The sequence below is a fragment of the Ochlerotatus camptorhynchus genome, unplaced genomic scaffold (genome assembly GCF_037179485.1).
Source record: "Ochlerotatus camptorhynchus isolate MF236.1 unplaced genomic scaffold, CSIRO-AGI_Acam_v1.1 ptg000186l, whole genome shotgun sequence".
Classification (NCBI taxonomy): Eukaryota; Metazoa; Arthropoda; class Insecta; order Diptera; family Culicidae; genus Ochlerotatus; species Ochlerotatus camptorhynchus.
Window position 1 is genome coordinate 88,646 of NW_027040676.1, and position 14,325 is coordinate 102,970.

At 39.9% G+C, this 14,325-nt stretch overlaps 1 protein-coding gene across 4 annotated transcripts in view; it reads right to left on the minus strand.

Moving 5' to 3' along the window:
* Positions 1 to 4,222: 4,222 nt before the first annotated feature.
* Positions 4,223 to 14,325, minus strand: part of Actn (alpha actinin) — a 36,399-nt gene continuing 26,296 nt past the window's right edge. For 2 of the 4 annotated variants that reach the window (XM_065223225.1, XM_065223226.1), the window contains 6 exons: positions 11,270 to 11,355; positions 10,847 to 10,939; positions 10,249 to 10,778; positions 5,247 to 6,051; positions 4,847 to 5,176; positions 4,223 to 4,788 (listed from right to left, as the gene is read on the minus strand). In XM_065223225.1, coding sequence (XP_065079297.1) covers positions 4,630 to 4,788; positions 4,847 to 5,176; positions 5,247 to 6,051; positions 10,249 to 10,778; positions 10,847 to 10,939; positions 11,270 to 11,355 — 2,003 coding nt within the window. In that variant the 3' untranslated portion in view covers positions 4,223 to 4,629. The remainder of the gene's footprint in view (positions 4,789 to 4,846; positions 5,177 to 5,246; positions 6,052 to 10,248; positions 10,779 to 10,846; positions 10,940 to 11,269; positions 11,356 to 14,325) is intronic. The other 2 variants (XM_065223222.1, XM_065223223.1) reach the window with 1 other exon arrangement.

Below are 14,325 nucleotides of genomic sequence, written 5' to 3' on the forward strand. Positions count from 1 at the left end.
GTGTACGATCTAGATCTTCATGTCGTGGTGATATAATATCACTTTCCGCGAGTGTTTTTTTTTTCATTGGTGTGCCTAAACAACAAAGGCCTTGTACCCTCCACGCCGATTTTTTTTATTTAAAGCGACACCTGCTGGTGAAAAGTGCAAACTACTACTACTGAACTTTGCATCTTGCGTGATTTAACTGCTCGAATCTCACAAATTTGCTTGCGGACGATCTAAGCGTAGGCGCATTACCATGGCGAAACACTGCGGAAGGTGCTGTGAGGCGATTACGGGCATCGATGTGGTAGTTTGCCGCGGTTATTGTGGAGCTTTCTTCCAAATCATCATCTTCTCTGGAGTATCACGTGCGTTGCAATCATATTTCACATCCAACAGTTAAAACCTGTTCTGGATGTGTGACAACTGCGCCGAATTGTTTCAAAACTCTCATTTTCGAGTTATATCGAGCCAAGTTGATAAGAAATCACCTTTAAACGCGCTTTCGAAGGCTATTTCTGAGCTACGAACCGAGATTAAGCAAATGAATACAAAGCCAATTGCGCAACTCCTATCAGCTACAAACTCTCTCTGGTCACGTCCCCGTGAAATTGAATCAACTGCACGGGATCCTGATAACTGCCAAATTGGGAGCAAACAAACGCAGGATAATGTTATGTCAGTTCCCATTTTCAAAAACGATTTGGAATCAACATTTTGGCTATATCTGTCCAGAATTTGCCCAGACGTCACTGTGGAAGCTGTACGCGCCATGACGAAAGCCAATCTCGAAATTGACAGTGATCCACCGGTAGTGAAGCTCGTGCCGAAAGACAAAGACACCAACATGCTTTCGTTCGTGTCTTTCAAAATAGGACTCGATCCTTCGCTTAAAAGCAAAGCACTTGACCCTATTACTTGGCCTGAAGGACTGCTGTTCCGAGAGTTCAAGGATTACGGGTCCAAAAATTTCGTTTCACTCTGAAGACCAAAAAACCAATCACGCCGTTAGTACCTCCGGAAGCTTCATCATCCCCGATTACTCCCATTATGGATCTGAGCTGATCTCTTCTAGCCCGGGACGCAATAAATCAAGCGATTTGGAAGACCTTCATCCCCCCACTACAGTCCAGCCTCTCCTGCCAGCGCTCTTCAGTTGTCTCGGCCCTGTGTTTGGGTGCGGAGATGGGGTCTTCTACACCGCTTCAACAGGCAAGTACACAATCGATTCAAACAATTCACTTCCGGTAATGCCCATCGCTTCCAGCCGTTCATCACCATCAGATTTGTCTACAAACATGGATGTTCATGGCATATCCAGTCGATCAACATTATCATCGTCAGCACTTATGTCACCGGGATGCACGCCTGCAAATCTCACGGAAGCCCCTAATCCCCTCGTCACAGTCGAGCCACTCCTGCCAGCGTCCATCATTCATCCCGGTCCTGTGTACGATATTGGTAAAGGGGAACTTCAAGTCTCCGCGTCCATCGTACGGGTTAGGCAAAAGATGTGCGTCTAACTTTAAAAACTGTCGCATTAATGGCCCTTCGCTCATTTTCAACTTCTATTCAACTTTCATACTGCCGTACTCTAACGGAACTATCCACGCCACGCTTCCGAGTTCACCGACATCCACGCTTTAAAAACTCTCTATTGCTCGTTGGTTCGTAGCATTCTGGAGTACGCTGCTCCGATTTGGTCCTTTTGTTATGTAGCTCATGTTCTCACGATTGAACGGGTGCAGAAAAGGTTCTTCTGGTTTGCACTGAGACAACTTCCCTGGAGCGATCCGACCAATCTTCCTCCTTATTCCGCTGCAAGCTCATAGGATTGGAACCACTATCTGTCAGACGAGGCTTTTTATTTTCGATGTCATTGGAGGATCTATCGATTGCCCTGAACTTCTCGCACAGATCCCGCTCAACATTCCTCCTCGACGGTTTCGGAGCTCAGCTTTAATAGCAGTCCCATACCACAGAACAAACTACGGCTACAACAACCCTTTTGATTCGTGTCTTCGCTTGTTCAATGTTGTCTGTGACGAATTCGATTTTAACTGGACTAAAAACGTTTTTTAGAAATAGGATTAGTAGTAATTTCTACTTTGACTATATGTTTTAGTATTTCTTCTACGTGAAGTCAACGATTTACATAGTTGAAGATGCTAATTTCAAATAACAGGCTGTAGTGGTAATTTTTATACGATAGATGGAGTAGATGAAAGCATAGAGTTGATAGTTCCGTTAGAGTACGGCAGTGTGAAGATTGCATATAGATATTAGAATAGCGAGCTAGGACAACTTTTAAGGAAGGTACAAATCGGTTTTTTCATCTCTAAAAAGTTCCGTTAGAGTACGGCAGCGTGAAGATTGCATATAGAGAGATTGCGAAAGAGAGATGAAAAAACCGATTTGTACCTTCCTTAAAAGTTGTCCTAGCTCGGTATTCTAATATCTATATGCAATCTTCACACTGCCGTACTCTAACGGAACTATCAACTCTATGCTTTCATCTACTCCATCTATCGTATAAAAATTACCACTACAGTCTGTTATTTGAAATTAGCATCTTCAACTAAGTAATTTCTAGTTTATAAGTAAAATAGTTCAGTCTGTATGACTACTGTATTACCTGACTTATAACGAATATACGTTGTATACGAGTACCCCGAATACAACGTATAGTTCGTCTAATTTGACATTGCAAATGCTATGCAAAATTAGACGAGTCATACGTTGTATTCGGGGTACTCGTATACAACGTATATTCGTTATAAGTCAATAAATTAATAAATAAACACCATTTTTGTACATGGTATTGTAACTAATCTTATATGTGCTTCATTTTGATTTGGGATAAATGTTTGAACTATGGCTCGGGATTTCCACTGTGGCGTGCTTCTATTGTGACATACCCATACTTATTTTTGTGGTGCGACGTAGTGGAAACGTGTGAGCGTAGTTGGAGCATATACCCTAAAAAACAGCTAGGAAACTAACTTCAAAGTGAAGCATTTTAGTCACTTGAAGGTGTCACCTGGGACGAACTAATATATAATAAATATAGGTCAAAGTAAAACAAGTGCCTTGAAACACGTTAAATTTTAGATTACATGCATAAGTGCAGGTACTTGATAAAGCATGGGCTATAATTGATAAGGTAGATTAGAGATTTCAATTATTTATTAAAAAAGGCTAATGAGAAATCATAATCATCAAACGAACTTAAATAAGAAAATTAAGACAGTCTAATAACATTAAGTAGATTAACAAAAGAGTTAGGATGCGGGGGGGTCCGTTTAGGGAGGCAACTAGCTTTTAAAGCAACTGACAACTAGCCTTTTAACGGCGCCGGTGGTGTAGTGGTAAGCGTGATTACCTCTCACCCCAGCAGGCCTGAGTTCAATCCCAGTCGGCGCCGCCGGGATGTTCTGAGGCTGTTATTCTGATCACGCCTTCCTTCGGATGGGAAGTAAAGCCGTTGACGGCACCGTCGAAAAATTTGCTCTTCCAGCAAATATAGACAGTTTCTTATGGGCATTTTCGGTGGAGTGAAAGGATAGTTTGTGCAAAGTTCGCCATGTTTCACGCACAGTCTGACGTTTGCTTGTGGATTTTCTCATAGGTGTAAAGAGCTACAGAGTCGCCGTCATCGCCAATTTCCCCAGCAAACGCTGCAGAATTAAAATCAAAGCCAAAAGTACTTGAAACTTGTTAAAAATTTTAGTTTACAAGCATGGGTTATGATTGTGTAGGTAGATTAGAGATTTTAGTTATTTATTAAATAAGACTAAATAATCATCAAATGAACTTCAATAAGAAGATTCAGAAAGTCAATTAACATAAGAGATAAGACGCGGGGGGTCCGCTTAGGGAGGCAACTAGCAACTGAAATTAGTCATGACAGAGTAACAGAACGAGTAAAAGCAGATGGGGAAGGACAATAGACACAAGTTGACCCAATACACAAGACAAGTTGGGGTTAATACACAAAACAAGTGACGACAGAAGACAAGACTGGGACAAAAATCAACCTTAAAAAAAAAAATGAGCAATTACATTATCAAAACTATTTGGGTCAACACAAAAACAACAGTGACCAAACGGGCACCATAGTCTATTAGGAACGTCTGTGTGTTGATTTAAAATAGACTTTTGACAGACGTCCATACTTTTACTGTTGTAGTGCTTTAATAAAAGGGTGATGATACTTCTTTTTGTAGATAATAGACTGTTGTGTAAATCGCATGTTTTGTCGATTCGAAAACACATTTTTATTAAAAAATAATTTTAGTGGATAGCTAATAAAAATAAATAGATGATTTGTAAGATTACATTTTCCAAATTGCAATTCGACTCACACACATCGTAGCATTGTCCTCTTCTTCCTTACGATCTTATAATTTATCGATTTATGGCATTCTGATTCATACGTTCATTGGATGGATTTCTAATTCAACAAACGCGACACCAGACAACAAATGACCGGTTTGTAAGAGCTGATTATAAATAAACGACGTAAAAGTTGTTGTTAGGTCATTTTTCAAAACACAATATATGGCATGTAACATATAACCGGAGTTGTTTCTGTTGTGTTTTGCTGACTATTAAGTGACAATCTCCAGTGAATTGCGTTGGCAATTACAAATCGCTTTCTCCATACAACGCTGTACTGAATGACATGTAATCAAGAGCTCCAGGGACAACGTTAGGTCCCTTGAAAGGCGGCATCCTTTGAATACAATACTCTGCCTGATCTGGTGGCAACTCACGGCGTAGTTCATCCGGTAGTATATAAGGCTAGAAAATAAGGTCCAGTTTATATTAACCAATGTCAGTATTAAAATACAGTAAATACCTTATCAGATGCCAAGATTCTGAAGGAATCAATCACTTGTTCGGCAGTGTCGGTATCGGTGCTTTCTCTCGTCATAAAGTCTAGGAACGCGTCAAACTGAACATATCCTGAGTTGTTCGGATCGACTACGGCTAAGATACGTTGGAAGTCCATGTCACCTTGTTTGTCCTTTCCAATAGAATATCCGAGGGAAACTAGACATGATTTGAATTCTTCTGGTGCCAAACGACCCGTGCGATTCTTATCGAAGTGGTTGAAGCTGGAACGGAATTCCGTCAACTGTTCCTGCGTGATACCCTTGGTATCACGGGTAAGAATTTGGTTCTCAACCTATAATTAGATCCAAACATCAATAATAATTTACTGAATAGTTAAGATATTTAATCAGCTCATCACGTACTTCATTTATGTTTCTGTTGATAGATGTTAACAGTTGTTCCCAACCAACGCGAAGAGTTTCCATAGTATAGTGTGTGTATCGGTTCTCGAAGACCATCGATTCCTGCACAGCTTGGTGGATCTTTTCCAGTTCTTCAATGCTGGGTTTGTAAGCATACACTGCTTGTTCGTACTCTTTCAAACGGTGTAGTTGTTCTTCAAGTGAACCAGAGATGCCCATTCCAATTGCGGTTACAGCATCCATTTGACGTTCGATCCATGGTCCAACTGCGTTTGCCTTTTCGGCAAACTGTCGACGAAGCATTTCGTTGTTCTGCTGTTTACGCAACTCGTTGGCCAAAGTTTGGTCACGCTGTGGAACAAGAGCGCGTACTTCCGACCACTTTCGGCTGATAGCATCAGCAGTAAGTGTAGTGTAGGGATTCACAAGACCTCCGGGGACTTGCTCTTGCTTGACAATTGCTTCGGCATCGCGGACTAATCCAACAATTACGTTGAACTCCTTGTCTGCCTCTCCAAGAGTTGCTTTGAATTGATCATGAGCCTGAATCAATCCTTGGATTTCTTCCATTGTATGTACGATGAACATGTCGACAAGATCTTCGCGAGCTCCATCGAGCCAATTGTTGAAGGGAGCAGCACGCTTAGCGAATTCCAAGTGCAACAAGTCAATCTTTTCCAGGATTCGTTCAGCTTCGTCCAAGCCCTGGCGACGGTGCTGCGTAAGGGCTCCCAAACGGTCCCATTGGTCGCAAATACGTTGGCACCGTGCATTCACTGAAACGCAATCATGATATTCCAGTGTGCTGTAAATGTAACAGTATTGGTTAATAATTTGTTCCAGAAAATAACAATTTTAGTAACAATGACAGTTTGTCATTGAAAATAATCTAAGGGAAAGTGAGGCACGACCACTAACCTACCGAAAACCGAATAAAATAGATTTATGATGGCCAACATATACATAATTATCTTGTAATATTACTGCAGCTTCAAAGGATAGTCTATACCTAAAGCTATGCTGGAGTTACAATTGTGGAAATCACAAATATGTAAATTAAAAAGAAAATTTGTAATTTTAACCAGCAAACTTGGATGTTTAAATGCTGTGACAAATAATGGATAATTATTCTTCAGTTTTCACTCTGATATACGTTTCCACAATCGCCTCAAAGTTCCATGCCATGTCGTTGAGCGAAGCTAAGAAACTGGATGGACTTGTTGGAGATCGTGCCATTCGTGCAGCGAATCCAAACACATAAAGCAACCAACGATACAGACAAAACGGTTGCTACGACTACCATGACAAACTCGATCTGTAACATAGCTCGATCGGAGTGGTAGAAGGATAATGATATCTTGCTTGCCTGTTTTGTTGCAATATACACGGATGAGGACATGACATAGCTTGATCTGAATCGCGAAAAGACATAACAAAAAAATCTCATTAACACACATGTATCATCTTCAGCTTTACTTTGTGAAGCAGCTTGCCAACAATTTGCTCGTTTCCTTCTACCGCCCCGAGTGAACTGTGTCGTTTGTCATGAAAAAAAGGAAGATAATTTTATCATTATTGCTTTCCACCTCTGACATAGCGTTATCATTCGGTTCGTTGATCGCTTGTCATTTTGTCATTTGGAGAAATTTTTATTCCTTGCACTCGTGTCTATCTCTGCTCTTATTATCACACTTTCCAACGCGATGTTAAATAGCAGACTCGAAAGTTCATTATCATGCCGTAACCCCCTTCGAGATTCAAAGGGACTTGAGTGCCTCCGATACGCGAACAACGCACATCACTCGATCCATCGTCGCCTTGAACAATCGCGTCAGTTTATCCGGAAGTCCATACTCATGCATAAAATCTGCCAAATCGAGGAATAAATGGTGACAAATTTTATTATAGAGATTTTTAGCCGTAGGCTAGTTCATCTCTACAAATTGTGACAGGCGGCGGCATATAATTTGGAAGAGAACTTGATAGGCGGCACTCAGCACTGTGATCGTGTAGTAGTTGCAGTAATCCACCTTATCGCTCTTGGCAGATTGGGCATACGACACCTTCTATCCACTCTTTCGTTAATATCGTCTCCTACCAAATCTTGACAATTACCCACACTCAAAAAATAAATCATATTTCCAATGAAAAATCCATTAAAAACATCCATTAGAACTTCACATAACTTTCATGTGATCTCATAATTGGGAATCGCACTACAAAATCACATGAACCTTATGGGTCCAATGAAATTTATGTGATTTATCACATATAATTCATGTGATCATATGAATGTTATGTGAATTTCAGATAAAAATCATTAATTTTGTTATTGGAAAAATATTATGTGCGTTCCCAATGGAAACTATATGAATATTTTTTTTCGGTGGTGAACAACACTCTAGCCATTGGGCATCCCTTAATTCTATCAGTAAATGCGCAGCAATAAAGCAAAAGCATGCTGGAGGCTGTGCGTCTATCTTGAAAAACTGTCGCTTTAATGGCCCTTCGCTCATTTTCAACTTCTATTCAATTTTCATACTGCTGTACTCTAACGGAACTATCCACCTACCCTCTTCTAAAGATCATTCTCTAGCTAATAAATCATCACACTAAAGCTTCATGTTAGCATTTCCAACCAACTCTGAAAATCGGTAACTTCGCGTATGAAGTAACATAAAAAAACACTTTGAATGTAACAACTCAAGGCGGGAGTAGCCGTCAACAATGCTGATGATGGTACAGCACGCAACAACCACCCTACTGCTTTCTCTCTGAGATGATCACGTTGGTCATGACGAGAGGAGCAACACAATAGTTGGGTAAAGAAGAACTGCATTATAACACACCATCGACTGGAAATGCTCTCGCAACGTGGGGCTTTAGGTAGTGATGAAAACGTCGCTAGAACTATTCCACAGCCGCAGTCAGTTTATGAGCAACAAGAGGGACGCACATTTTTGCCTGTGGACTTGGAGACATACTTCAAGACCCCGCGTACATCGTACGGGTTAGGCAAAAATGTGCGTCTATCTTGAAAAACTGTCGCTTTAATGGCCCTTCGCTCATTTTCAACTTCTATTCAATTTTCATACTGCCGTACTCTAACGGAACTATCCACCTACCCTCTTCTAAAGATCATTCTCTAGCTAATAAATCATCACACTAAAGCTTCATGTTAGCATTTCCAACCAACTCTGAAAATCGTTAACTTCGCGTATGAAGTAACATAAAAAACACTTTGAATGTTCGAAATCTAGTTTTGTCTATTCCGAGCTTGTCGATGTGGGTATCCCTTGGCAACTCTGTCATCCTGAAGTTGCTCGATGTTGGGTTTGGGCGTCCGACTATGACGAGTGTTGTACACCGTCGAAAGTTTGGACCGCATGCATACTGTAATTAAGTAGTGGTCCAAATCTATGATCACACTGCGATACGTGCGGACATTGATTATGTCGGAGAAGAATTTCTTGTCGATTAGAACGTGGACGGTTTGGTTTTCTGATTGTTGCGCAGGTGATATCCAAGCGGCTTTGCGGATATCTTTTCTGGGGAAAAAGGTACTTCGGAAAACTATACAAGGGAAGGCTGCGAAGTTCATGCATCGTTGCCGTTGGATATGGTATGCAGGTTTTGACCTGATTAGGAAAGATGCATAAATGAAGTAGCTTTTTAGGGGGACCATCCATGTTTAAAAATACGCTACAAGAGACAGGAGGGGGGGGGGGCAAAGTTGGTGCTTCGTGAAACGTAAACAAACACTGATCCAGCCGCTCGAGGCGCATGGTTTATGTATAGCTACTCTTCGAAAGCCATCTCTGCGTGTTAGTGATGTCGGAAACCATTTTTCCCTCGGTTGGCATGTAAGCAGCTTCGTTTGCTGACGTCGATTTTCCCCGTGAAAACGCAAAAGTGCATTCTGGAACGATCACATTGATCCAAAACGAAACAGTCATGACTCCCTCAAATAACAGGTCAAATGGAATTGCTACTTTGGCAGAAAACTGAAAAATGTAGATTTTTTACGAAATAAGGAAAAAATCAAATCTCTATACATCATCCGGTTAACTGTCCGTCTCTAAGATGGTGGAGTAATGCTGTCAGTAGTGGTGAGATCAAAACTGACAGCATACAGTGATCCGTTATAGGTATTGGTAAAACTTATAAACACTGACGGTAGCCAATGAAACATTGTATGCTGCCATGTTTTCATCTCACAACCTTCGTATGGGTAAAAAAGTTAACCGAAAAAATAATGTATGGAGATTTGAACATTTTTCCAAAAATATCAATTATGGAAGCGAAAACAAAAAAAAATATTTTTTTCAGAAAAAGTCCAAATTTTGTTAAAATTAATATTTTCCGGTTTTCTTCATACAAAATAAATCGCCGCAGCTTTTTTTTATTAGCGACATCTGTTGCAAAAATCTTCCATGCTTTTAATCTATTAATTATATGATTTGAGTAGTAGCTATACTGAAGATCCAAGAGATGTCGCCCCTTCAGTGGTAGGAAAATCATTTTTGCAGTATGGAGAATATCAGATAATCCACGATTTGTGACTAAACATGCTTTCACAGAAGGAAACAAATAAACGAGTGTTTACCTTATCACCATAGTAATGTACTCGTGCAATTTTTGTGCATCTAAAACTGCCAATAAAGACGATAATGAATAAAAACTGAAAATTTTCATACATTTCCAAATGGTTTCCTACCATTCCCATACATTCGAGAGTGACTGGTCCTCTGGATGTGGATGATATCAAAAACAACAAAACATGATTAATTGTCTAAATCTGTGGTCTTGAGACACATAGCTTATCTTGCGCCACTTTCCCTAGGGGGCTGTTTACAAGCTACGTAGACAGTTTAAGAAGGAATATATTTTTTTAAGTATGAACGACTTGTCTACGCCGGATAGGTTTTCTAAATCTTCCAAAAACTGTATACGTAGTTTATGAACAGCCAGTTCAATTGTTAGCTTAAACATAAATACTTACTTCAACTCTTGAGCAATAGCCGCAATTTGTTCAACACGATCTTGATGGGCGGCCAGATCGGATTCAAAAGCTTCGTGCTTCTTCTTGAGAGCTTTAAGTTCGTTTAACTTACAGTTACGATAGTCTTGAGACTGCAGCATTTCTTCCTTGCCCTTTGTCCAATCTTCGTGCGTATCGGCTTTATGCTTGAATTTCTGGGCCAAGTGCTCCAGCCGCTCGAGGCGCATAGTTTCTGCCAAGAGCCACTCTTCGAAAGCCTTCTCTGCGTGTTCCAAACCTTTCCAGGAGTTAGTGATGTCGGAAACCATTTTTCCCTCGGTTGGCATGTAAGCTGGACGATTCGATAGACGCAGCTTCGTTTGCAGTGTGTTGAAGTTGGTCTCCAGTTTAGCTTTTTGCTCAACCCGTGGTGGCTTATGCTTGCGTCTGTAAGTTCTATATTCTTCAAGCTTTTTCTGCACACCGGCTAGGGTACTATCGGTTTGTCTAGAATTCAACCATGGCATAGTGCGTCGAATCCATTCCAACAACTATATAGTAATATAATAAAAAAAAATTGTCATTTGGTAATCGGAGGAACAATTCAAAAGTAACTTACGTCACTAGCCAACCGTTCGTATTCTTCCATAAGTCGTTCGTTTTCCTGGTTGACTTTCAAAACTTTGCAAATACGGTTGGCAGCTGTTTCCGCCTGAAGCATAACATGTTATAATGGGTAACGTTTATTAATATAAGTTATTGAATATTATGGTTTAATGAAAATTTAGGTAGGTGTTCGAGTGACATTAATCGTATCTTTACAAAGCTGCACAAAGCTGACATTGACACGGTCAACAGCAACTTGAAATAGATCTCAAATGAAATAGTTGTGCATAAATTGAAAGTAATTGCCGTTAAAATCAATGTTAAAAAAACAAGAAACAAAAAATGGAAAACTTTTAAAATCAACAGGTAATAAGGGAAACAATAAATCATATTATTATTTTAAATTACCAAGCTGGTTTGAACACAACAAACCGACCTTTTGTGCGCCGCTGAAGCAATGATAATAGGATGACACATAGGTCATGACAGCCCGTTCATCTGGCATTGCGGTATTCTGCAGATCTATTTGGTACAGTCAGCAAAGGGTAAAAGCAAAAACACACATCAATTAGGTTATAAGACAACACACGCTTTCAAACTTTTGTTAGATAGATATTTAAGCATAACATTTGAATTACATTTTTTATCCAGTTTACTTCGTATGCTGCAACATCACTGAAACCGTTATTAATGAGCCTTATAGCCTTTGAGCTCTGTTATAAAAGCGGATGAACAATTTTTAGGATCCAAAATATAGTACCGTGACTAGCTCTTATTCCGCGCAGCACCTAATACCGTAATTTGACAGTTAACTTGAATAGTTTTCGATGTATTGATTTTTTTTTTACGTTAGAATATCGAGTCATCTTTACTAAGGTATAACAAATTTGACTACTGGTTGCACACACACGTACAAAACTACATATTTATAGAATAAAAACCAGGTATTAGTTCCTAATACCGTGGTTTGATTGCAACAGCTAAATGGCCTTTACATTCTAGATCACTTGAACAAGGCTCTGGGCAACGTTAGAAACAGAGGATCTATTCATGATAACCTCCATTTGTTGAACATAGGGATGATTCAAGTACGCGGTATTAGGTAATTGTATTATGTTAAAATATTCCAATTTCTATTATTTTTTAGATTGTAAAAATATTGTAAAGCAAATGTTTGTATACAAAATATATACAATCACGCTTAAAGAAACAAAAATCAATGCAAATTAATTTTTTTCTAGCTGAATTAAACTTGAAGCGTCCTTAAACCCACGGTAATAGAGCATGTCACGATATCGGCCATAAGTTTTTTTTTTAGCTGTAATAAACTTGACTGGATGCCCGAGCAAAGCTGGAGATCAAATTGAAATCAAAATTTGCTGTTATGATGTAACTTATTTTGAATACTCCAGTTGATATCATTTTGGTTGACTTAACGGTTAACACAGCAAATATGAGAGCAACATTTTACACTTAGGCCTATTCTGCGCGGCGTGTGAGGTGAGGTGACAATTGTCACTTCACCATCACTTCACTGTCACCTCACCTCACACGCCGCGCAGAATAGGCCTAACTGTCGAATCAAACGGAAAACTAATCCTGCTTTCAATTAAATCAATTTGATTACTGATTTTGCATTAATAATGTATAACTGAATAAAAGCCTGGAGTAAATGGTTAGCATCCATGGTTCTCCCGCTGGAAGACTTGAGCTTAACTCTCACCCCGGGCAAGTCACGAATGACCTAAAATGTGTTAAACAAAACAAATAAACAGATGAACTTAATTTAAATGTTAAGCAAGACGTTAACAGCAGAACATCAAATTAAGTTGCTTTCATTTTAAAAAGTCTTGACTGCATTATGAAAGCACACTATGATATCAGACTTCTGTCGCGACAATTTAAATCAAAATGAGTTTTCATTATGATAGGAACTGCAAAGTTTAATATCGATTTGCTTTAATTTTGTTAACCGACTTTGCTCGGGTGAGCATTGAAGTTTTTGAAATTATGGTTGCAAAATGGTTTAATAAGAGATTTTACGTATTCGTGTCGAGCAGCGATCGCGGAGCATTTTATCGGCATAAAAGTTGTCCATAGTGGACAGTTCAGGGGGAGAGGGTATTTTTCTTGTGACCATGATCGATACACATTAAAAAAAAATTGTATCGATATTTGTCCAGGTGAGGGTGGGGGGTAAAGTTAAAAACTATCATTGCTCAACATGATTGAAAACATTTTGACAACGTTCCAAACTTCTCAGGTGATGATGACTATAGTTAGAAACTTGTTTTTATTCGGCACCCTTTTCGTTTGTATTGCGTGTTCTCAACAGCAACTTAAAATCAGTAGCACATAGTAGTGCGTATGATTCATTTCAAGGTTATTTTGCATATTCCGGGGATACCCGCCACGACGGTCGGTACAATCTGGAACGACTCGAGCTACCCGAAGTACTACCAACTGGTTACACTCAAAACCGAAGGACTTCTGGAGTAGTGTCAAAGCAGGCATTAACAACGTAACATTGGGTTCGAGTTCGTGGATAGAAATCAACGAAACGATTGGTTCGACGGGATCAGTCAGACGGTTTAATACTAGAATGTTGCAGTGTGGGCGAGATGTCCCGTCAAAATCTGGAGCGATAGGAACAAAAGCGAATACAGCACTCATCTTTTCCTGGATAAGAAGCACCAAAGGAATGAGCTCAGCGTGCAAAGAAATGGAGAAGCTGTGTCGTTCTCAAGAAATATGTAAGTTCTATAAGAAACTCAAAGTAGCCCGCAACAGTTTTGTGTTGCAAGCTGAAATGTGTCGGGATAAGGATGGAGGTATTTTGACGGACGAACGTGAGCTGATCGAAAGGTGAAAGCAGTACACGATGAACACCTGAATGGCGGAGAACCAAGAAAGAAGGATGAATGGCTCATCGATCCAGCGGACGAGGGAGACATGCCAACTACCACGATAAGTAGTAAAGGATGCAATTAAACAGCTAAAGAACAAGGCAGCTGGAAAGGATAAAAAAGGAGCGAAACTTCCTAAAAAGGGCCCCGATAAATTGGTTTCATGTCTACACCTACTGATGGTCATGATCTAGGATACAAGAACAGCTACCGGAGGAGTGAATAAGAGGGCCCAAGATACAAAAAGGCTGACGAGCTAGAACTACCGAGCGATCACTTTACTCAACGCAATCTACAAAATGCATTCCCAGATCATCGTCGGTTATCGCCACTATCAAGCAGATTTTTGGGAAATTGAATTGAAGGGGTGTGATCGAAAAAATACCAAATCTTTACGTTGCGGCAAATCCTCTAAAAGTATCGCGATTATCAAATAATATTCATCTATTTAAAGACCACTTACAATACTAGTGACCGTGAAGAGCTATGGAAGATTATGGACGAGAACGGGTTTCCCAGAAAACTGACCAGACTGATATGCGAAAATGTGGGGTGCGTTATCGAACTCGTTTGAAACACGTAAAGG